The 25,675-nt window shown below is 43.9% G+C and overlaps 1 protein-coding gene across 1 annotated transcript in view; it reads left to right on the forward strand.

Moving 5' to 3' along the window:
• The first annotated feature begins 572 nt into the window (after window positions 1-572).
• ARFGEF3 (ARFGEF family member 3) overlaps window positions 573-25,675 on the forward strand; it is a 178,339-nt gene continuing 153,236 nt past the window's right edge. Inside the window, exons 1-2 of the mRNA XM_039243569.1 lie at window positions 573-657; window positions 10,401-10,452. Coding sequence (XP_039099500.1) covers window positions 573-657; window positions 10,401-10,452 — 137 coding nt within the window. The remainder of the gene's footprint in view (window positions 658-10,400; window positions 10,453-25,675) is intronic.

Genomic DNA, 25,675 nt, shown 5'->3' on the forward strand with positions numbered 1-25,675 from the left:
GCCGCGCCCGGCCCACGCCCGGCCGGCCAGCCAGCTCCGGACATCCGCCTCCACCTTCCCGCGAAGCCTCGGGGCCGCGCCCGGCCTCCAGCCCCCGGCCCCCGGCCTCCAGCCCCCGGCCCCCGGCCCCCTGCCCCCGGCCTCCAGCCCCGGGCCCCCAGCCCCCGGCCCCCAGCCCCCAGCCCCCAGCCGGCCGCCGGCCGCCGCGCGCGAGCGCACCTGACCGGGCGTGCGGGGCAGCAGCAGCCCCCAGCCCCCAACCCCCGGCCCCCAACCCCCGGCCCCCGGCCCCCGGCCCCCGGCTCCCAGCCCCCGGCCTCCCGCGGGCCGCCGCGCGCGAGCGCACCTGACCCGGCGGGCGGGGCGGCGGCGGCGGGCGGGGCGGGGCGGCGGGGCTGACGTGGCCCGCGGCGCGGGGCGGCCGTGATTCATCAGCGCCGCGCCGGGCCGCAGGGGGGCGAGCGCAGCGGCCGCCGGGGCGCCGGGGGGCCAGGCGGTGGCGGCGGCGTCCCTGGCCGGGCCTGGCGCGCGCTCCTCCAGCTGTCGGCGGCCGGGCCCCTACGAAGGTCAAGATGGAAGAGATCCTGAGGAAGCTGCAGAAGGAAGCGTCCGGGAGCAAGTACAAAGCCATCAAAGAGAGCTGCACCTGGGCCCTGGGTGAGCGCGCGGCGCGGGGCACCTGCCGCCGGCCGGCGCCCGCGCCCCTGCTCGCAGCCGCGGGAGGGCCTCGCGGGCCGGGGCTCAGCCGGCCCTAATTCGGGGGTGGGGGGTGGGGGGGGGCTTCTGCGGAGCTTCGGTTACGGATGCATTTCGCGCGATTTGCGAGAGTTGCCTCAGTGATGCGATGTGGGATGTGAGAATTTGGGTTCGGGCGTTAGCATCCATCCGCCTTCTCTCTGGTCTCGGTCTTCTGGCAAACCTTAACGGGGACGGCCGGCCTCCCGGCCAGGAGGCCCGCTTTTCCAGCTCCCCAGCAAGGTGGAGGATGGTCACCCATCTCCGAGTTAGACGGGACCACCAGCCCGTGCCAGTCCAGGGGCTCGATTCCAGCCGCCTGTGGGGAAAAGGGAGGTTGAACCATCAACCCCCATCTCGACACACTGGCGAATATGACCAGGAAGGAATGGCTTAATTAATTTGATTTTCCAAATAGAAGCGTGTTGAGTATTGGCCTCCATGGTTATGGTACATGAAGAATTACGCACGGGTGGGGACTGTGTTACCTCTGCGATTCTGTTGTGGTCTGCCCTTCAGACAGGTGGGATTTTAAATTTGTGAGCTGTGCAAGCATGGAGATAAGTTCCAGGGAGCACATTTGTGTTTCCCATCGGACTCAGGTGGCAGAACTCCGCCTCAAAGAAGACCGCAAGGCATTCCAATTAGGCAAGAATTTGGGCAAACAAAATTTTTTTCTGGATGGGAATGCAGAGGGACCAGGGGCATGCTCTGGGTGGTAGTGAGGGGCAGCCCCGTGGGTCCCCGGCCTTGCCCAAGCCTGCATGTGATTCCTCAGTTGCCATTCAATTACAAAATAAAATGGAATCTCTTTCTCTCTTAACCAGAAAGCAATCAATGCTTGTTATGACACCGATGTGGTACAGCCTGAAAAGAGATAAGTGACATTAGCAGGTTTTCCTCTAAATGTAGAATCCGATGGTGTTTTAGGCGACTCTGTTAATATTTAGATGATCCGACTTCACGTATTTTGGGTGTGTGTACAGGTAATCACAGCAACATTATTTTTCTTTAACAGCTGCATCTCATCACGTTTTCTACTAGGAAGTTTATCATGTAGGCAGAACTTGACCATTGTTTACTGTTACAGAAATATGGACCAGATACAAATGAGCAGCTAGGCTCTTAAAGCCCCAGGACTGTTTTGCATTGCCATTGTCATTCAGCAGAGTGATTCAGAGCTAGAGTCCCAAATGCCTCTAATGAAGGGTCACAGATGGCCGAGTAACATAATAAAGGGGGGCCTGACTGTGCTGTAAACACACCATTTCTTGTGTTCGTTATTATTTTGCTGTAAGTTAAGCAGATTTAGATAACAGGGAAGAGAAGAGTAACGTAGTATTTTTAATGTTTAAAATTTGATACTCAACGTCTTATTATGTTAAACCACAGTGCTGCCAAGTTTAAATCCTTGAAGCCACCTGGGAAGCCCAGACACGAGGCAGGTAGATTATCTGAGTCGAGCCTGGAGTCCAACCTGACTATAAGAGTGGATGTGATTCCTTTCATGACTGTTCTGTAGTTACCAAGAGGAGACGACACTGCACGAGATAGTTAAGTAACAGTGCCTGGCATTACTGTGTAGGTTGAAGTGAGTAAATCAGGAAAACAGATGAAAAGAAGAGGTCATCAGTGTGGGGTTAGGGGTTGAGGCATGGGAATTGGTGTGAGCTGGTGGGGCTTTTAAAGTAGATTTGGCTTGGGGCACCTGGGTGACCGAGTCGGTTGAGCATCTGACTTCACTTAGGGTCATGATCTCACGGTTGGTGAGTTCGAGCCCTGCATTGGGCTCTGTGCTGACAACTCAGAGCCTGGAGCCTGCTTTGGATTCTGTGTCTCCCTCTCTCTCTGCCCCTCCCCCACTCATGCTCTGGCTCTCTCTCTCTCTCTCTCTCAAAAATAAATAAAAATGTTAAAAAATTGATTAAAAAAATAAAGTAGATTTGACTTGAAGAATAGGTAAGCTGTGGATTCCTTCTTTTCTTCACTTATTTATTTAGCAAACAGTTATGAAGGCCTCCCTGAATTGAGCAGTGGGGATGTAAGGATGGGTAAAAAGCTTCCTCCCTATAAGGAGTGTGTTAGAAGGGCATGTCAGAGGGAGAAGGCAGCATGAACAAAGGCTATATGGTTTCCTGTTCACTCTCACTCCAGTCGATGTTCCACTGGTCCACCCAATTTTTTTTTTTTTTTTTTTTTTTTTTTNAGCATGAACAAAGGCTATATGGTTTCCTGTTCACTCTCACTCCAGTCGATGTTCCACTGGTCCACCCAATTTTTTTTTTTTTTTTCCTTTTTTTTTTTTTTTTTGTCGATTTTCCACTGGTCCCCCCATTTTTTTTTTTTTTTTTTTTTTTTTTTTACTGTATGTGCTTTCTCCTCCTCCACCTCCATAATTTCTTTCTAGATTAAAGTGAAAATTCCTTAGAACACTCTTCAAAATCTACCCCCAGCTGTTCTTTCTTACTGCTCCCCCTACCAAGGGTTCCATAAACTACAAACACGTCCTTGAGCACAATGTGCCCTGCACACTTCTCTCCCTCTACTCCTGCTGAGAACTTCCTTTCCAGACTCCTAAGGCCCAACTGACATAGAAAGCATTTCCTGAGCTCTTTAGTTGAATCAGTTTCTCCCCTGGGTTCAAAACGCTGCCCTCATGGCTGTCTTAGAGCACCTGCTACTTTGGATTATAATTGGCTGTAGCTACCCTTCAGGGGCAAGATAATTGAGAAATGTTGTCTTCAGGAGACCAAAAGCAAATGAACAAAGCAAAACAAAACCCTCAATCACATTGATTTAAACAAAATGATTTATTCACTGTATTAACTAAATATCCCTTGTGAGGCTAGCTGTGGGGTTGAGTTTGGTTCAGGAATTATACGCTGTTCAAGGACCTCACTCTGCTCTTTTTGGGGGTGACTAACATGCTCTGAGTGTGTCTACAGCTTTGGGCTTGTGAATGATCCCACTGAGATCATCTATGAGAAAGAAGCGTCAGCACACTTAGAGCATCTGAGGGGAGGGGGATCACCTCCCACTAAAGCCATCGTGGGAGAGAAGAGTCATTTCCACACTTAGTCCACTTCAAGAGAAAGGAGTTATCTCCCACTCCTTCATAGGGGAGAGGGGTCGCCATGACATTTAGCCTGTCACAGGAGAGAGGGGTCATCTCCCACGGAAACCATCACAGGAGATAGAGAGGCCATGGGCATCGCTAGGCCATGACGGGGGAAAGAGGTCATCTTCCATTTGGCCCATCATCAGATCGTCTCAAGAGACTGGAGCTATTCTAGTCACTCCTGCCCAGTTTTTGGTTTCGCTTGTTCTCTCTTGGTCCTGATGAGTCATGTGTGTATGTGAACCAGCCCTCTAGCTAAGGAATAGAATGGGCTAACTGGCCGAGGCTACAAGGCTTAATGAAATCCCGAGTCAGAAAAGGATGGTTTCCTCAAAACAAAGGTAGGATGCTGTTTCAGAAGACAAAGGAATGGATACCGGTCAACCAAAACAACGAAGGTCAATAGTATAGACATGTGCCTCTTGAACATAGGGACTGTGGCTGACATTTCTTTGTGGCTTCTGGTCCTGCAGTAGGAGAAGCAGATGGTCAATAAACAAATCAGTCCGTTAATGACTTGTTTGGGTTTTAAGTGATATCCATCTTTTTTCTGTTATAAAACTTTCCTTTTTTTAAGTTATAAGACTTATGTATACTCATTTTAGAATATGGAGAGATATTTGGACAGCATAAAATAAAAACTAGCATTGCCTGTAATCCCAACACCCAAAAGAACCTCAATCACATTTTGGAGTATTTCCCTTCTGCAAAGGGTTATACTACATATGGCGGACTGTCATTTGTTTTTGTTTTTTAACTTTAGCATTTCCTTCTCCTTTGTTATTAATACTTATCTGAAAATCAGTTTTCTTTTTTTTTTCTAAAGATTTTATTTTTTAAAGTAATCTCTACACCCAGTGTGGGGCTTGAACTTACAACCCCAAGATCAAGAGTTACATGCTCTCCTGACTGAGGCAGGTGCCCCTGAAAATCAGTTTTCTTAATGGTTATGTAACCATAGATAAGGAATATATGTATGTATCTTTTCTCTATTTTGAGGAATCTAGGTTATTATATATTTTTCTTGTCAGTGAGAAAATGGTCTGACTAGGGGACAGAACAGAATAAGGGAAGGGGTCAGATTATAGAGAGCGGAGAGGATAGCATTCTCCTTCAAGAACTGGCAATCCCAGAAGAATTGAGATGAGAATGGCTGGATGACATAAAATATCAGAACATTAGAGGGGCGCCTGGGTGGCTTAGTCAGTTAAGCGTCCGACTTCGGCTCAGGTCATGATCTCACAGTTCGTGGGTTTGAACCCTGAGTCGGGCTCTGTGTTAACAACCAGCTCAGAGCCTGGAGCCTGTTTCAGATTCTGTGTCTCCCTCTCTCTCTGACCCTCCCCTGCTCACACACTCTCTCTATCTCAGAAATAAATAAAAAACATTTAAAAATTTTTAAAAAAAAGAACGTTAGAACTGGAAGGGGTTATGTCTTCATTTTAGAAATTTTTAGTGTTTTACATATATCCAGGGACTTGTGTAGTATGGATTTGGAAAATGGAGGAGAGGGGAAAGAAAACTAGAGGCTGGGATGCCAGGTAGGGGAAGAATAACTCACCGCCATCCGTTCCCTCCATCTTCCCACCTGCTTTTGCTTCCAGCCACAGTTTCTGTTATATTCACAGCCACATGCTTCTTTTTTTTTTTTTTTTTTTAATTTTTTTTTAATGTTTATTTATTTCTAGGAGAGAGAGAGACAGCATGAGCGGGGGAGGGTCAGAGAGAGAGGGAGTGACAGACTCTGAAACAGCCTCCAGGTTCCGAGCTGGCAGTCAGCACAGAGCCCGACGCGGGGCTTGAACCCACGAACCGCGAGATCACGACCCAAGCGAAAGTCGGACGCTTAACCGACTAAGCCACCCAGGCGCCCCAACAGCCACATGCTTCTTAAGAGGTGTCTGTAGTGATTGTGTCCACCTCCCCACTTGCTACTCACCCTGCGGCTCACGGCCATCTGACTTCCTCCTCCATCGTTCCGCCAACTGTGGGAGAAGAATGACGTATGCAAACCTCAGTCCGGCAAGCTGCTCCCAGCCACACAACACATACCCGCTCGCATGGTACCCTGGCCTCCAGGACCACACCCTGCCCATTTTGATCATGCCTCTTAAGTGGCTCTGTGTCCTTTGCCAGCTCCCGCACTTCCCCTTAGCCTCAATGTTCGCATTTCTCAGGAGTTAGTCCCGCTTCCCAACTTCTCTTACTCCCAAACCTACTGGAGTACGACACATCCAGACCCAAGGCTTCTGTTCAGTTTCTGAGAAAGTGATGCTGCGTTTGCCTCATGAGTCTGCACCTGTGCTCTGACAGCCGGACCCCGATGCAGGTGCCTACTCAGCATCTCCACTTGTACAGGATGGGCTCGTTATGGCCGCTCTGCTTTTCCTCTTTTTTCTTTCTTCTGGCTCCTTGTTAGCAATTGTAGGGCTGGGCACTATTGAACATCGTGAGTTGAATAGAAACCCCTCTCTCTGATGAGAAAAACTACGATGATTTGGTTGTTTAGTGTCAATCCATCCTCTTTTTTTTTTTTTTTTAATTTTTTACTGTTTTATTTGTTTCTGAGAGAGAGAGAGAGATAGCATGAGCAGGGGAGGGTCAGAGAGAGAGGGAGATACAGAATCTGAAACAGGCTCCAGGGTCTGAGCTGTCAGCACAGACCCCGACGCGGGGCTCGAACTCACGAACCGTGAGATCATGACCTGAGCTGAAGTTGGACGCTTAACCAACGGAGCCACCCAGGCGCCCCTAGTGTTAATCCATCCTCTTGAGGAGCAGCATCAAATTGTCCCGGGCACTGGCCCCTGCCCTGCTAATGTGAGGCCATGCTGACGCCAGTGGTCTTCGATAGTCTCCCTGCACCTGCATCTCAGGGCTTCACTTTTCCATTATCCTGTCTCATCTCACCAGCTGAGGTCAGTTCTTCCAGTTCATCCCTTGGCCTTGCTGGCCACAGAGTAACTGACCCTCCTGATCCTGTCTTTCTGCTTTGCGGATTCTCTTGCTTACACCTACTGTTTGTCCCATTGGCCACAGCAGACTCAGATCGTATCATCGTGTTTTGGACCGCTTTTACTCCTGAGTCTCCAGGATATATCTAGCGTCCATTTTTCCTTCTGGTCTTTTAACAGGCAGGGAGAAATGTCTCTCTTTCTCCAATGAAAACAGTTCATGTTGACAGGGCTTGTTGACTCCAAGCAATGAAGAAAGGAGTCAACACAGTTTGAGCTGAAAAACTGGGAACAAATTGGAGGTCGTGATATTGGGATTTCTAATAAGAAATATATATTTGGTCTTTGTCCTTGCTTCTGGCACAGAGCCCCTAAAATCTGTGAATTTTCTAGGTGAAGAGAACCAGAAGTTGTTTTTTGTCATGTTAATGAAGTGACCTAAGTCACTGGGTCGGTTGCTAGGAGAATTGGCCCTGTGTTTAGAGAGTTAGAATTTTCTTTTTTTTTTTTTTTAAAGTTTATTTTTGAGAGAGAGAGACAGAGACAGAGTGTGAGTGGGCAAGGGGTAGAGAGAGAGGGAGACACCGAATCTGAAGCAGGCTCCAGGCTCCAAACTTTCAGCACAGAGCCCAACGCGAGGCTCGAACTCACGAACTGTGAGATCATGACCTGAGCCCAAGTCGGATGCTTAACAGACTGAGCCACCCAGGTGCCCCAGAGTTGGAATTTTCAATCCCACCCCACACCTCCAGAGAAAGGAGAAGGGCTGGAGATTGAATTCAGTCTCCAGTGGCCAATGATTTAATTAATCATTCCTGTGTGACAAAGCCTCCATTAAAAAGAGAGAGACAGAGAGAGAGGGAAGGAGAAAGAACACAGTTTGGAGAGCTTCTGGGTTGGTAAACACATGGAAATTTGGGGAGAAAGGCCCCCTGAGAGAGCATGGGAGCTCCACACCTTTTTACCACACCTTGGCATGATACTTCCTCCATCTGGCCATTCCTGTGTTATGTCCTTTTATAATGATCCAGTAATGTAGTGAGTAAACTGTTTCTCTCGAGTTCTGTGAGCTGTCCTAGCAAATTAACTGAACCCCAGGAGGGGTCATTAGACCCTTCAACCTACACTGGTCAGTCGGAAGCCCAGGTGACAACCTGGATTTGGGCTTGGTGTCTGAAGAGGAGGTGCAGTCCTGGAGGACTGAGCCCTTAACCCGTGGGATCTGATACTCTCTCCAGGTAGGTAGTGTCAGAACTGAGTTAAATTGTACGACAGTTAGCTGGTGTGAGAGAATTGCTTGTTCATGTGGGGAAGTCTCTCCCCTCCCCCCCACCACTGCCACATACATCAGAATTGTGTGCAGAATTGTTAGAGCTATTGAAATAGAACAGTTTTAGGGAGGGTGCCTGGGTGGCTCAGTCGGTTGAGCACCCAACTCTCGGTTTTCGCTCAGGTCATGATCTTGTGGTTTTGTGGGTTCGAGCCCCGCATCAGGCTGTGCACTGACAGTGCGGAGCTTGCTTGGTATTCTCTCTCTCCCTCTCTCTACCCCTCCCCTACTCACAATGTCTCTGTCAAAATAAATAAGCTTTAAAAAAGAACAGTTTTTAGAGAGATAGAGAATACTGTCATCTTTTTTCTACAATTAGAAGCAGAAGTAATGTATATAATCTACAACAGTGGTAAAGTATTGAGCATCAGCTTGAATTAATGAGATTTAAGAGTGAGCCTCCTTTCAGTATCCCTAGTTACAGGGTGATTTTAAAAAGTTGAATATATCATAAGTGTGCATGAGAATAATGAGGTATTGCATAAAATGATTTGTAAACTTCAGTCTCTCACAAGTATACATTATTATTTAAGTGTATTGAAACAGTATTTTCAAGGAAAGAGCTTTCCTTTCTATATGTATAATTATTATTTTTTAAAGTTTATTTAGTTTGAGAGAGAGAAAGTTAAGGAAGGGCAGAGAGTGGAAGAGAGAGAATCCTAAGCAGGCTCCACACTGTCAGTGTAGAGCCCAGTGCATGGCTGGAACTCAGGAACCACAAAATCATGACCTGAGCTAAAGTCAAACACTTAACTGACTGAGCCACCCAGCTGCCCCTATTATTTTTATAATTGAAGTTTAGTTGACCTACAATATTATATTAATTTCAGGTGTACAACATACTGTTTTGACCATTATATACATTTCAAAACGTTCACAATAAGTGTAGTTACCATGACATCATGCAAAATTATTAAAATATTATTGACGGTATTCCCTATGCTATACTTTTCATCTGTGTCACTTACTTAGTTTGTAACTAGAAGTTTGAATCTCTTAATCCCCTTCACCTACTTCACCCATCACCCACACCTCTGCCTTCTGGTAATCACTAGTTTATTCTCAGTACATATTCATGAGTGTATTTTTATTTTTTGTTTATCTGTTTTTTGGATTCCACATAGAAGTGAAATCATGTGGTATTTGTATTTGTCTGATTTATTTCACTGCATAATACCCTCTAGGTCCATCTATGTTGTCACAACTGACAAGATTTCATTCTTTTTTATGGCTGAGTAATATTCTATTGTATATATTATACCACATCTTCTTTACCCATTCACTTACTGAGGGGCACTTAGGTAGCTTTTATATCTTGGCTATTGTAAATAATGCTGCAATAAACATAGTGTACATATATCTTTTAGAATTAGTGTTTTTGTTTTCTTTGAGTAAAGGACCCAGTAATAGTGGAATTAGTGAAGTGAATGGTAGTTCTATTCTTAATTTTTTTAGGAAGCTCCACACTGTTTTTCACAGTGGCTGCACCAGTTTACATATCCACCAATAGTGCACGAGGCTGCTCTTTTCTCACAGCCTCGCCAACACTTATTTCTTATCTTTCTGATTCTAGCCTGTCTGACAGGTGTGGGGTAATATCTCATAGCAGTTTTGATTTGCATTTCCCTGATGATGCATGGTGTTGAGCATCTTTTCATGTATCTGCCAGCCATTGGTATGTCTTCTGTGGAAAAATGCCTACCTAGATTCTCTGCCCATTTTAAAATTGGATTATTTGTGTATTTCCTGGTGTTGAGTTGTATGAATTCTTTATATATTTTGGATATTAACCCCTTATGAGATATATGATTTGCAAATATTTTGTCTCATTCAGTAGGCTGCCTTTTGTTTCTGTTGCTGGTTTCCTTTGCTCTGCAAGAGCTTTTTAGTTTGATGTAATCCCAAGAGTTTGTTTCTACTTTTGTTTTCCTTGTCCTTTCTCTGTTTTTTATTACAAGAATATAGCACTTTAGCCAGTTAGCCAATAGGTTAAATTGGCATTTCAGTTCAGGTTAAAAATCTAACTGTTTATTCTATATCTCTATAGGGAAATACATCCTAATTCTTAACTTCTTTAAGGAAGTCTTTAGAGCTATCAAGGGAGAAGGATTTTGAACTATGGATGACTTGCACGCAGATAATTGAGAACTGACCAATTTATAATTACAGGAATTTCTAGGGAAAAAGGAAACTAACAGTGAAATTTATTGGCAGATTCTCAGTCTACACATTTATTTTTAACTTTGTTATTTTCCTTCTGCAGAAACCCTGGGCGGTGTGGATACCATTGTCAAGATCCCCCCACATTTGCTGAGGTAAGGAGACTGGAGTTATATAACTTAGTGGAAGTAAAAATCACCTACTGGGTTTCCCTGAAGCCCCAGATAATCTCTCTGGCTTATAGCATTTTACTTGTGGGCCAATGGCTTTTTTCCATCCATGAAATGGGAAAGTTCACATGATGGGGACCTGATTGTAGTGATTTCTAGGCATTTGTGGAATGAGTGAAGTCAATAATCTGAAGAAAACAGCTGAGGAAGTGAGGTGAAAGGATAAAATTGGTCAAGGAGAGAAGTGACAAAAACCTCGATGAGAATGTAGTTAGTGGACAAAGTCTTCCACTGCAGATTGGGAAATGGCGCCCCCGCTGGAGAGAAGCATGCCTACACTCTGTGGGGTGGATCTAACTCCACCAGCCCTTTGGCTGGACACCATGTCACAAACTCTGGCCACCTACAACAGCCCTGAGATGATAAGCCTGTTTTCCCACTTTCCTCACCATTCCCCAACCCCTTTATCATGAGAGAAATGCCCTGTGTGACAGATTTGGAAAGAACAAATAAGAAAGTTGCCCATAATTACACCACCTAAGGATAATCACTAAAAACAGTTAAATAGGGGCGCCTGGGTGGCTTAGTCGGTTAAGCGTCCGACTTTCACTTAGGTCATGATCTCGCGGTTCGTGGGTTCGAGCTCCGCGTCGGGCTCTGTGCTGACTGCCAGCTCAGAGCTTGGAGCCTGTTTCAGTCTGTGACTCCCTCTCTCTCTGACCCTCCCCTGCTCACGCTGTCTCTCTCTCTTCTATAAATAAATAAAAACATTAAAAAAAAATTTAAAAACAGTTAAATAAATTTTCTTAACAGATTTTTTCTACATATACATTACATATACATATTCCTGCTTGTTTCTTCAGCCCATATCATATGAACATTTTCTAATGTCAATATATGTTCTTCAGATTAAAATATTATATATTCTTCTGTTATATGGCTGCTCTAACATTTATTTAATAAGTTCCTTTTTTAAGTTTCTTTATTTTGGGAGAGCAAGAGAGAGTGCACAAGCAGGGGGAGGGGCAGAAAGAGAGGGAGAGAGAGAATCCCAAGCAGGCTCTGTCTATTAGCACAGAGCCCAACGTGGGGCTCGATCTCACAAACTGTGAGATCATGACCTGAGCCAAAATCAAGAGTCAGATGCTTAACCAACTGAGCCTCCCAGGCACCCTGGTAATTTTCTTATTATTAGACATTTTGGTTTTCAGATTTTTTTGGACATTATTAAAAATATTGAGCTTATAGTCTTTTATTGAGTATGGTTCTAAACTGTCAGGACATAATGACTTTTTTTTTTTTAATGTTTTATTTATTTTTGAGAGAGACAGAGACAGCGTGAGCAGGGGAGGGTCAGAGAGAGAGGGAGTCACAGAATCCGAAGACAGGCTCCAGGCTCTGAGCTAGCTGTCATCTCAGAGCCCAACGCAGGGCTTGAACCCATGAACCATGAGATCATGACCTGAACGGAAGTCGGATGCTTAACCGACTGAGCCACCCAGGCTCCCCAGGACATAATGACTTATTAGGTATTTTCCTTCTCTACAAGTAGAATGGACAAAAATTATGATTCCGTGTTTTTTAAAAATTTATTGCTTCTCCTATAGTGTCTGCTGCAAGCTGATATATTGTAAGGAAATTCATGTGTTTATCAAACCACATGTATTTTTGTGCTATAAAGCGAAGTGGCAGAATGGCTGGCAGCAATGCTCTTGCCCGGGGAGGCATGTTCTGGCTGGGGTATCTATGCACCTAGGAGACTAGGAAGACTCTCCTGGAGATAAGAAGGCATAGATAGTTTAAGGGAGATGATTTCCTGGTCCTCATCATCTGTAGGTATCCTTTTTAAAAACTGATTTTGCCACGTTTCCTTTTCTAGCCTATTATAGTCCCTCTTCCTCCCCTTGACCAAGGAAAGCATCGCCATTACTCATCCCATTCTGAATCTTACCGTAGTGTGTTGTGCTGGGTACAGAAATCTCTTCCTGCCAACAAAGGACTATGAAAATACCAGTGTCTGTGTTGGTAAAAAGGATGACTATAACAACCAGACCACACATCTTTTTGCAGGTTAGTTTTTACTTCTTGGCTTTCGGCAACATTGAAGGAGGACCTCTTCTAGTTGATAGACAAAAAAGAGGTTTCGATGCTAAGTCTCCTTCATTCTCTTATTTAACTAAGTTTTCCTACTGCTTACATCTGTAAGAGTGAAAAAGTATAGAAATGATGCTAAATCCCACCTTATTATAGCAAAAAGGGATGCTCATCCATAGCTATATGAAGTAATTGAGGATAGAAATAAACAAGGTTTATCCATTTCTTTTTTTTACTTTTTAAAAATGTTTTATTTATTTCTGAGAGAGAGAGAGAGAGAGAGTATGAGCAGGGGAGGGTCAGAGAGAAAGGGAGATACAGAATCTGAAGCAGGCTCCAGGCTCTGAGCTAGCTGTCAGCACAGAGCCCAACATGGGGCTTGAACCCACAAACTGTGAGATCATGACCTGAGCCGAAGTTGGATGCTTAACCGACTGAGCCACCCAGGTGCCCCAAGGCTTATCCATTTCTTTAGAAATGCATTGCTGATAAAATTATACTTTTTGGGTTAACAACATTAACCTTCTTATATAAAATAATTAATAGTGTTTGGATCAGTTAGGTGCATCCATAATGATACCTCAAGCCAGAAGAAAATTAAACACTTTTAAGCCTTATGAGCACAGGAGATTTTTTTAAAAAATCACTTTATATACACTTTATATACAGAAATATAGTAGGGAGATTAATAAAAAGCCTCTCAAGAGTTAAAACATATAGAGGCGCCTAGGTAGCTTGGGTGGTTGATTAGCCAGCTCTTGATTTCGGCTCAGGTCATGATCTTAGGGTTCATTGGATTGAGCCCTGCATTGGGCTCTGCTCTGACAGTGCAGAGCCTGCTTGAGTTTGGGTTTCCCTCTCTCTTTCTCTCTCTCTCTCTGCCCCTGCCCTGTTCATGTGTGCTGCCTCTCAGAATAAATAAACATTAGAAAAATAATTAAAACATATTAAGATAAAATTAAGTTGGGGAAGCAGAATGGAAATACAAGTTCAAGGAGAAAAGAGAACAGTGTAGCATCTTTTACTCTTAAGAGTTTGCTCATAGGAGTGCCTGAGTAGCTCAGTGGGGTTAAACATCTGACTTCAGCTCAGGTCATGATCTTGCAGTTCGTGAGTTCGAGCCCCATATCGGGCTCGTGCTGACAGCTTGGAGCCTGGAGCCTGCTTCAGATTCTGTATCTCCCTCTCTCTCTGCCCCTCCCCAGCTTGTGCTCTGTCTCTCTCAAAAATAAGCATTAAAAAAATTTTTTTTTTTAAAAGTTTGCTCATATACCTTTTTGATGGAGGAAGTTGGTTTTCAAATTTGTGTGGTATTTAGATTTCATTAGCTACATTTAAATAAGTGATATGTTTTAATTAAAAACTGTAGTAATTCCAATATACCAGAATTATAGCCTTTTCAAGTAATTAAAATTATGATGAAGAAATGTAAATTTAAAATATGTGCAAAACAGAACTTTAAATTTTTCTTAGTGGCTATTGGAGCCAAAAATTTGATAACAGCACTCTAAAGGCTGTTTCCTAATCCAGAGGGTTGTTGAACCTGACAGCAGAGTTTTCTGTGGTTCTGGGTCTGAGATAAAAGTTCTGCCTATTAGTGTTAGTCATATGAATGTGGCAGTGATACCAGAAAGGGCTCCTGGCCTCCTGCTTAAGAATGTTCATCAAAAGACAACTGGTATTTCCCAACCCTTGGTGTGTGTGTTGGGGGTGGGTGGGGCAGATGAGTTAGAGAAAATGCAGCATTAATGGGAACATGGTTGGTCTCCATTCAGCCATGTCATTTAGCTTTACTTTCACCCATGGGCTCGAGATTTACCCAGAGCCAGCTTACCATCTTGTACAACCTGTAGAAGGGGGTCACCAAATTGGTGGGAGGGATGGTGGATCAGGAACTGTGTGTGAATTATATCTATATCTATATATCTGTATCTGTATCTATATCTATATCCATGTCTTTTCATACCTTCACTATTGTTAGCAGATAATTCGGAGTGTTTATCCTAAAGAGCTGATGCTGTCATCCTTGTATGCAAAGGAATGTGTTTGTATTCTAGGCATGCATTGAGGTCTATCAACCATTTTTGTACAGAGAACTAAACCATATAAACGAGACAAGGCAGATGTGAGCCTTGCACTCAAAGGTTTTATATTCAGAGGGAGGAGAATAAAGAAAAACAGCTGGAAAACACTTTTTGCGGTAGAATTTTCTTCTATATAAGGAGGTTTGCTTCAGTTGGACTGTGATTCAAAATAGTTGGGAGGCTTTAAAAGCCTCTTTTAGGGTATAAGAATAAGCCATAATTAGAACAAAAAAGAATCATTGAATCAATATTTGTCTGATTTACTATTTCCCTTTATCATGAGGGAAGTGATATAATGACATATGCTGTAATGGGCCTTTCTCCTTTTGTTGTGAAATCAGTCTTCCTTTGATTCTACTGCAAGGCACTTTTAAACTGAGAGTATTTACTCTGTCCATCATTTAAGAGGGCATCTTTCTATTGTTTGAGTACCTGCTCAAAAAAAAAATCTAGTCACTGCAAATATTTGTGCATAAGAATTTGGATATGTTGATTATTTTTCTTTAGAGATATTTTATTTCTTTTTCTTCATTTATATTTCTGTTTAGTGTATGGTAAAGAAACCAGATTCATTAACTATGTCTTGCATTCTCCTGATTTTATATCCAGATTCAGGCTCCATTTCTGATAATCGCTTAGAAGTGATTGTTTGCAGATATTTTGTTGTTTTGGAAAGGACAATAGGGAGTAATTCAAATCTCAAGTACTGTTGCTGTTTTTCTTAAATTTTCTTTTGCCACTGATTGATTGCTTTTTATGTAAAATATATTAACATTGTGATAAATAATTGCTAATATTGATTTGCTCAGTTGTGTACATTAGTAATGATAGCTCTGATCAGAAGAAAACTGAGACCCTGAGAGACCTATGACTGTACTATCTTCTGTTTTACCATTGATTGCTCCAAGGACTTCTTGTACAAACTAAAGTAGTCCAGATGTCACATGAATGATTTTAGTCATGTGTAGGGCATTGTAGGGGGGAAAACCCACCATAAAACATTGTAGGTGAACATAAGGAGTGGCCAGAAACATGGCCTATTTCCCCCTCAAGCTCTTTCATTGAGCCAATGTCCATTCTCCTGGTTTATAAGGTTAGCAGCTGTAGCAACAGGGATAGGAATTCATGCAGAGTACCAGTGAGATTCAACATAAGGGATGGAGGAAGATCCAGGGTGTGGTATTTTCCCCAAATTGATCAGTAGATAGTTATGTGAGAATTATTCTACCTTCTTGCCTTAAGTCTTGATTTTGAACTTGAGAGTGAATTTGAAGAGTCCTTGTCTTCCTCTATGAGAAGCCTGTACCCTCACTGCCTTTGCTCTTCTTTTCCTTCTTCTTAAACTTCTTAAACTGCATGTCATCACAGGGTTGAAAAGCCATGAATTAGTGGGCCATCACGGTGTCCCTATACCCAGGAACCCTATACCCTATACTGTCATCAGTAGCTCAGGCTTTTCCTTTGATTGGGGTTTCCTCTTCCAAGTCCTGCTTGTTTTATAAGCAGAAGGCAACTTAGGGTGCTCCCTAATTGTGATAGACTTGGTGAAATATCTCTGACCAAGTCAAGTTACTACTAATAGTCATCGCCTTCGTTGTTGTTAGCCACTGGTTTGTCAACCCAGTGATAAATTAGTCTGGGAGGCTATTGATCAAGAAATATTAGTAGCTAATAACACAAAACGTTTTCTGTTTTCTGACACTTTTCTGCTTTATCTTCTCACCCCCTATACCTCCCTGCTTTTTCCCTGTGGTTTGGGAATCAAGTGATATAACCAAAATTGCCTGGTCATTTATGGAATCTTCAGGGCTATTGTGGTTTTTGTTATGAATATTCAGCTGTGATGTCTGTGTTTGTGAAGCTGTCGCCAGCCTCGTCTGGCAGGGAGCACCTTACTTAAACCTACCTGCAGTTACCACAACTTCTGGAATGTTTAGCTTCTTGCAAGTTGATTCATCAGCCATCCCCCTCTCCATGCCCCTCTGTCCTTGTCATAGCTTGGTTATGATGATACCTGGTTCTGTCTGATTATTTTTTCTCAGAAATGTTGAAGAGTTTATATTATATCCAATCCTAATTGTGAAAAAGAAAAGGGTTCTTCTGTGGACCTTTCAGTACCATTGTTGTATGCAGTCACTGCCTCTTCCAGATCATTCTTTTTTTTTTAATATTTATTTTGAGAGAGAGGGAGTGTGTATGCACGCATGCATGAGTGCATGCATGAATGGTGGAGGAGCAGAGAGGGAGGGAGGGAGGGGGAGAGAGAGAGAGAGAGAGAGAGAGAGAGAGAGAGAGAATCCCCAGCAGGCCCCACACACAGTGTGGAGCTTGATGCAGGGCTCCACCTCATGAGCCACGGGATCATGACCTGAGCCAAAATCAGTAGGTGGATGCTTAACTGACTGAGCCACCCAGGTGCCCCCCAGATCATTCTTTGTTTGCTGGCACATTCCTAAAAGATATTCTTCCCTGTCTGATGGGGTTTTGCAGTGTTCTTCTGCTACTGAGTTTTGGTTGGGTGTGGTCAGTCTCTCTGCTGGCGTCTGGGCCAGGATGGCTTGCTTGCTGTCTTCTCCAGTGGATTTGGAACTCCAGATTCCGGTGGCCATGGGCCTGGAGATCTTCTCCTAACTCTACATAAATCTCTAAGGAGGATGCTTTTCACTCCATGCCAAGGCCAAGAGACCTTAGGCCACTACCAGTTTGATGTCATAGTTGAGCTGTCTGGATCTCTGACAAACTACTCTGCCTTCCCTGGCAGATTTCTAAGAGGTTCCCTCCCCCAACAGCCAGGACCAGGTGAAGTGAGTGAGGCTGAGTCATGTAAGTACAGGGCCAGGTCCTGTCTTTATTTAAAATTTGGTATTTCGTTCATCATGGAATTTTGGCATTCATTTTGAGTTTTTAAAGTGTGGCTTTAAAACACCGGACACCAATCAGAATGGTTAAAAAGAAAAAACGCAAGAAACAACAAGAGTTGGTGAGGATGTGGAGAAAATGGAACCTCACACACAGTTGGTGGGAATGCAAACTGGTGCAGCCACTGTGGAAAACACTATGGAGGTTCCTCAGAAAATTAAGTAGACAGGGGCGCCTGGGTGGCTTAGTCGGTTAAGCGTCCGACTTTCGCTTGGGTCATGATCTCGCGGTTTGTGGGTTCGAGCCCCGCGTCGGGCTCTGTGCTGACTGCCAGCTCAGAGCCTGGAGCCTGTTTCAGTCTGTGACTCCCTCTCTCTCTGACCCTCCCCTGCTCACGCTGTCTCTCTCTCTCCTAGAAATAAATAAAAATATTAAAAAAAAAATTTAAAAATAAAAAAAATAAAAAAAATAAATAAAAAAAAAGAAAATTAAGTAGACCTACCATATGATCCAATAATTCCGCTGCTGGATATTTACCCAAAGAATATGAAAATGCTAATTCAAAAGGATCTGTGTACCCCTATGTTTATTGCAGCATTATTTGCAATAGTCACATTATGGAAGTAGCCCAAATGTCCATTGATAGATGAATGGATAAAGAAGATATGATTCACACACACACACACAGACACACACACACTGGAATATTTCTCAGCCATAAAAAAGAATGAAATCTTGCCATTTGCAACAACATGGATGGATCTAAAGGGTATAATGCTAAGTAAAATAAGAGAAAGACAGAATATTTCACTCATATGTGTAATTTAAGAAATAAAACAAATGGAAAGAGACAAGCAAGAAATGAGACTCATAACTATAGAGAACTGATGGCTACAAGAGGGGAGGTGAGTGCGGCGAGTGAAATAGGTGAAGGGGACTAAGAGCACATTTATCATGATGAGCAATGAGCAACTTATAGAATTGTTGAATCACTATATTGTGCTTCTGGGAAACTAATATAACAGTGTGCTTAGTATACTGGAATTTAAAAAAGGGAAAAATGTGGCATTACACTATTATTGATCTTGCTGAGTTTTTTAACGCTCCCTAAAATTTTGTGCCCAAGTCCAGTGCCTCACTCACCTCACCTGAGTTCCAACCCTGCACTCCCCATGCTCTTAGAAAGTTCTTATGGCTGCTGGGGCCATCCACGTTCAAGTCAAGCTTTATTCCACCTCCTCTAGATTCCGCAGACTGTTCCTTCTGTCCTCCTTTGAGCAGAACCTCAGCGGCGTGTACGTACCATCAGGAAAACCTGCTCTTTCCCACGATGAAGGCTGTGCTTAGTAAGACCCCAATTCCAGGATACCCTGTCCCACATGTACTAATGTTTCATGGAAGGCATTTCCCAGCACCCATTCCTCCTCCCTCCTGGGCCCATCTCATAAGCTGGAACAAAGCTTACTTGTTACAAAGCCGCTGCCTCCTGCATGTCAAAGCTTAGATGGTCACAGTAGGTCTGAGGTGTTCGGTTAGCAATGCCAAACTCCCTTTCTGTGGGACACTCAAACGTGAGGGGGGCATTTCCTGACTTGCTCTTTTCATCAAGATTGTCTGCTGAGTGTCTCATAACCTACAGCCTTTCTCACTCTGTCCTCCTACTTCTCCTTGAAGACTGAGCCGTGTTTGCTAGATGTGACCCTTCTCCCCTCTGTGCCCTCGCTATACATAAATCTCTCACGGCACTTACCAGGGGGTTGGCAGGTGTCTAGCGGTTCTGTTCTGAGACCCTGTCCTCAAGGAAATTATTCATCTTTTCATCCCCTAGTTCGGTGCCCTGTAAATGCCTGTAGGATGAAGCTGCTTCTCCACACATCCCCGGGGACCTGTGCTCTCCTCCCCTGGAGTCTGGGGAAACATAGTATTTGAAAGAATCCAGGCCAGAATGGAATCTCAACTTCGGCAATGGAACTTCTCAGATCTCGTTGGCCGAAAGGGGAGGTCCCAGAGAGTACAACCAGAAGCCTAACACACTCAATCCATGGACCTCAGCTAGCATAGTCTTAAGTTCCTCCCTCTCTCGTCATCCAGAGCCCTGACTAGCCTGGTGTGTATTAGATCAGGGGTTGGGAGTTAATGTTCTGCGCCAAAGGACACTGTCTCGGCAAGGGTTTCAGCTCTCATTGGCCCATGTGGGAGAGGGAAGCTGCCTGCCCTGCCACACTCTCAACGTGAATTTGATGTTGGAGGATTCCTGTTATAAAGAACTAAAGAACCTTCACCCCGATCCCATTCAAATCCAGGATTCGCCCCTTCTCTTAGCCCAGGTTATTTACAACAGGACTTGTATAGATGAGGTACAACAGTCAAGGGAACCCGCAGCCTGTCTTGTAAAAGGCAGCCGTTGGCAATGAACCTCTTGCCCCTTTGGGAGCTGTCCCAGACGTTACCTCGGTCATGGCCCAGCTGCCTTTTGCTTACCTTCTCTGTGATTCTTCACATCCAACCTCAGCCTAATTACTTTTCTCCTGCCAGTTGCCAGAAAGACTGTAACAGCGCTTCTTCCCATTTGTCCTTGTCTGCGTCCCCCACACCTCTCCTGTCCCCACCCTGGCTGAGCCTCTGCCCAGCCTTCTGCTTTATTTTGCCTGCCTGATCCACATCCTTTTCTCTCTTTCTTAAAAATTTTATTTTATTTTATTTTTGAGAGAGAGAGAGAGAGAGAGAGACAGCGTGATCAGGGGAGGGTCAGAGAGAGAGGGAGTCACAGAATCCGAAGACAGGCTCCAGGCTCTGAGGTAGCTGTCAGCACAGAGCCCGACGCGGGGCTCGAACCCATGAACCGTGTGATCATGACCAGAGCTGAAGTCGAACGCTCAACCGACTGAGCCACCCAGGCGCCCCCCACGTCCTTTTCTCAACTCGGATGTTGACACAATCCTCCCAGTCTTGTCAGGGGACCTACTGATCTTTCCTGCAGGATGGGGGGTGGGGGGGGGGACATTCATCAGCATTTATACTTTGAGAGAACCATCCATAATAGTTTTCCATTCCTTGTATGGTTTTATTTTAATTGCCTTTCTGCTGCTTTTATCTATGTTAGTGTTTTAGTTCTGTTTTGAACCCTGGAGCAACGTCTACAGGATGTGCAAAATTTGTGTTTGTTTTTAATTGAAGAAATCAACGTATCCCCGTCAGCTGGGAAAGTCTGTGATTTAAAAGGGATGAGGACAGCAAATACCGCCATAGCGGGTTTTGGCAGGCAGTTTCAATCTCATCGTTGTTTCTGCCTTTCTTGTATCCTGGAGAAGTGTTGGGCTCCCCTTGCGATCTCCTACTATCAAGAAGAGGAAGCAAAGGGACCTTGCAGAATTCTGAGGTCCTGTTTTCAGCTTGTGCTAAGTGAATGGAGGCTGTGCCTAAGTGCACGACAGGTGCTGCTAATGAGGCTCCCACGTTATTCCAGGTGGATTGCAAACACCTGTGCTTCTCGTGGATTTAAGCCCATCTTGAGGGCTCCTCTCTCCTGGCTTCTGTCTTTCTTCCCTAGGACAGCTGACTTCCCTTGGCAAAGGCATGCAAATGTAAGTAAGTTTTGGCTCTGTTGATATTTTGCTGGTTGTGCAATAGGAAAACAATTTAAAAAAGAAGAAGAGGTTTAAGACAGTTTGGTTAATCTAAGCCTGGCTCTTTTTCAAGTTGTAGAGAATTCTTTATCTCAGCAAGTCATGAAAGGAAGGAGGGAGACTCTGTCAACCTTGCTGGAGGTGGATAGGGACCATGTAAGTGAACAAGGACTTGCTCTGGAGCTGACCTGATGTTCCAGCTTCCTGAGAGCAGGCTTGCCCGAAACAGATGAACAGAATGACATTTCCGTGTGGGCCACAAATACCCATTGGCAAGAAGAATGTGGCATGTGGAGAAGCCTTTAGCAGTGGGGATGCTGAAATCCATGTTAGAAATCAAGGTGTCCCTGGGCACCTGAGCGGCTCAGTCGATTACACGTCCCACTTCAGCTCAGATCATTATCCCACTGCTTGTGGGCTTGAGCCCTACACTGGGTTCTGTGCTGATGGCTCAGAGCCTGGAGCCAGCTTCAGATTCTGTCTCTGTCTCTCTGCTCTTCCCCTGCTCAAGCTCTCTCTCTCTCTCTTTCTATCTATCTATCTCAAATATAAATAAAAACATTAAAAAAAAAAAAAGGAATCAAGGTGCCCCAAAGATCTGATTTCCCTTTATCTGTTCCTTGCTGCTATGGAAGACAAAGTATTTCTGTCACCTTTTAACAACAAATAGTATAAGTAACAATACCATACTATTTCCTAACTTACAAACACCTTCTTTTGTGTGTTTTCTGCCAGCCTGTAGGCCAGTCCTAATGGTTTTTGTGTTCTATTCCCTTTGATAAGAAAGACCTACAATTAGCTCTCAATTATAAAGCTTTATCCTCGTTAATAGTCCCTGACCTAAAAGCACTTTTAAATGATGCAGTCAATTAAAGAAGTGCATAACCCACCCAAAGAAGGATGTAGGGGATATTAGGTTTGACTGATAATTTTGGGATGTGAGCAAGATATTAATGTTCAAAAATAGCCATGGCCACTTTTCACTCCTTTATGACAAATAGTTGATGTTTTTATTTTATAGTCCTTGATTCGGAAGGGAAGTGCTGCAAGGAAAGCTAAAACTCCATTTTGAAAAAATATAACCATCTGATCGGAAATTTTCTTTCTTAAGCCTCTTTTTTTTTCTGAATGGTATGAAGGTAGGCTTTTTATCCTGTTTGGTTTTTATAATTAAACTGTGCCTTCTAGGCAGTTTAGGTCCAGATCTCCTGCTTTATTTCAAAGTATGCCTCTGAGAAGTTGTTTATATTGATGGGTTATAAGAGTGGATTCCAAGCGATGGGGAGGGACTGGAGCTTATTGATTCGGTGATGGAAATGGTTCAGTGAGTTGTTTGTATCTTTCCTGTTCACCCTGTAGGACTTTTTTTCTACTGGAGAAGTCAAGGTGCAAAGATTAAAATTGTATTTAGTTTCTTTGGCCATCTTCATGTATTAAATATTTTATATTTTTACTATTTTTGTTACACTGCATATTTATGTGTAGTTGAACTGTTGATAAATCAGTACGACTATGTAATTACACAGGTGTAGCTGTGTGTATCTTTTTCAAGTTAAGTCTTAAAAATTTGACAGAGGAAATCTCCATTTACCTGTTTTATAGGCTGGACTCTGTTAATGTGATGCCTTGTATAGGCTTCATATTTTCCCAACTAATTTTGGGACACTTAAGAACATAGGTTAACATTTTGAAAACCTTTCCTATGTGACAGGGCCTCTCCTCGGTGCTCCGCATCCTGACCTCTGTTCTCATGGATCTTCTGTGAGGGAGAGAAGGGAAACGCTGAGGTTTTGGAGACCCCGGCCAAACTCCTCAAGCCGGCCTGGGCCAGAATCAGGACTCTGCTGGACTCCCAAGTTTATGGTCTTAACCCATTATACAGGGTATTCCCTCCGCCCTTAATGATTTATCACAAAGGTTTATTTTTTCTTATTTGTAACTTACGTGAAAGGCTGAAATATAGAATATTAAATTTCATGTGGTAAATTACTTGATGAAGCACCATCGTTGAAAAGAGCTCTTGTGAAATCTGTATTTAGCTGCTGCTCACTCACAAGAGCAACATACTAATGTAGGAACACGGATAAGATCACCTTGCACCGAAACCACTTTAAATGCAATTTCCAAGGAGCCAGAGCTTTTCAAAGGGGGCATGTCATATATTTAGGCTGAGGGAAAAACCAGGAATTATTAGAACCATCGAGATTAGTGTGTAGACAGGACTTTGCCAGGAAATGACCTAAATTGACTTTTCCTCTTTGTGAGGCAGAAGGAGACCTTAAGATAAAAGACTCTGGTCTGGAATTGATGTGAGTACCCACTGGGAAGGCCTTAGTCATTATGTAATTAACTCACCCTTACCTCTTGGAGCTTCTGCTCACTTGACTGAGGAAAATGCGTAGTCGCATTTCTGTGCGAGCCTGCAGCATTACCGAGAGGAGATTCAGTGCAGGACCCATTTTTACCGAGGTAGGCCTAAACTGAAGACACACAGCCAGTACAGATCACATTCTAAGTGGGAGCAGACCTGGGCTAGTTTTTAATTTAATGAAGTCCAGAGAGAACTGTTGTATTTGAAAGATTTTTTTTTTCCCCTCTGAAACTGTAACGTCCCCGTGGCTTGCTTTATTTTGTAAGCCTCATTTTGTTTTTCTGTATTTGCCAGCTGGGAGAAAAATCTTTCAAAGACAAAAGGGGTTTTGTATGTTTATTTCAGAGGGTGTTGGTAGAGAAAAAGCCAGAAAACAGTGTCCAGATGTGGGTGGTTGGGGGGGGGTCACTGAACACAGAGGCCACCTGGGATAACCTGGGGAAGATTGCTGTATTTACCTTCTGGGATCTTAACTCCGCCTCTGAGATAAGGCTGGATGTGGAAGACAGGGCCAGTAACCTGACATTTGCCAAAAGCGGGGATGAAAGCACTCATGTGTTTCACACACAGCAAAAATATAATTGTTGTTTTAAAGTCAATAGAATATTTGATTAAGAAAGAAAATGGTTGTTGGTTTAAGGTGTGTGCACCCCAGCACCCAGTACAGTGGACGCCTTTATAAATATTTGCTTGTGATGATGACTTGCAGCTTTCAGTGTTGAATGCCAGCATCTCTATTTGAGGCGTCTGGAGCTGATCAGTAGTAGGAAGACAGTGCGAGGGGGTCTCGGCTGTGGTGGAAGAGGCAGTGGCAGGTAGGGACAGGCATCCCTGAGCCACATTCTGTGTGCTGGGAATAGGACACAGACTATCTCCCCTCTGAGAGCGCACCATTTGAGGAGAAAGGAAATGGTAATGGTAATAAGTCCTGGCTCCAGCTCCCAGTTCTCCTGTGTGTGACCGTTGGGATTCTGAGCTAGTCATTTTGCCTGTCCCCTTCCACAAACGAAGATGGACACTGCAAGATGGTAAGGCACCTCTCTTTCCCCAGTGTGATTATTGACCAACCAGTAGATGCAGAGAAAAACAGAGCTAGAGAGACCCTGTTGGGACCAGAGACGGACTCCGTCTCCCCGAAGAAAGGCTCAGCATGCTGGTGCGCTGCCTCCTGAGAAGAGCCTCCGATTTACCTCCTCCTTCCTTTTATCTTCTCAGTGTTTGAGCAGGAGAGGAGTGGCTAGCCCACAGGGCTTTGTCTCAGGTGACAAAGTGTGTCCCATGTGACACGTGTGTATTTTATTTCTAGCTTTATTGAGATATAATCAACATAACACTATAAGCTTAAGATACATAACCTGATGCTTTGATATATGTTTACCTTGTAAAGTGATTACCACAGTAAGGTTAGTGAAGGCATCGCCTGCCATAGCTACCATTTTGTGTAGGTGTGTGAGGAGAAATTTGAAGTAAGGTTTTACAGTATTTGTCTTTCTCGGACTTATTTCACTGAGCATAATGTCCTCAAGGCTCATCCATGTTGCTCTAAAGGGCAGGATTTCCTTCTTTATTTATGGCTGAGTGATGTCCCCCATTGTGTGTATGTGCCCCTCACTTTCCCTATCCATTCAGCTGTCACATTAATGGAGCAGTGTTCAGACTTTTCGGTCTTAAAACCATTTATACTTTTAAAAGTTATTGAAGACCCAAGGAGCATTTTAGGGAAATTTTTGGACTATATCTGTCAATATTTACCACATTAGAAGTCAAAACAGAAACTTAAAAAATATTAATCTACGGGCCCCTGGGTGGCTCAGTCGGTGAAGCGTCCAACTTTGGCTCAGGTCCTGATCTCACAATTTGTGAGTTCCAGCCCCATGTCAGGGTTGGTGCTGGCAGCTCGGAGCCTGGAGCCTGCTTCAGATTCTGTGTTGCCCTCTCTCTCTTCCCCTCCCCCATTTGCACTCCATCTCTGTCTCTCTCAAAAATAAACATTAAAAAAATTTTTTTAAATATCAATTCATTAAAAGTACCAAGAAGCCTATTATATGTTAATATGAGTGACATTTTTATGAAAACTAACTACTTTAAAAATGTAATGAGAAGAATTTTACATTTTTGCGAATCTTTCATATCTGGCTTCATAGAAGGAAAACAGCAGGAATCTCGGCTCTGCT

The sequence above is a fragment of the Hyaena hyaena genome, unplaced genomic scaffold (assembly GCF_003009895.1).
Source record: "Hyaena hyaena isolate Hyena2069 unplaced genomic scaffold, ASM300989v1 scaffold_229, whole genome shotgun sequence".
Taxonomy (NCBI): Eukaryota; Metazoa; Chordata; class Mammalia; order Carnivora; family Hyaenidae; genus Hyaena; species Hyaena hyaena.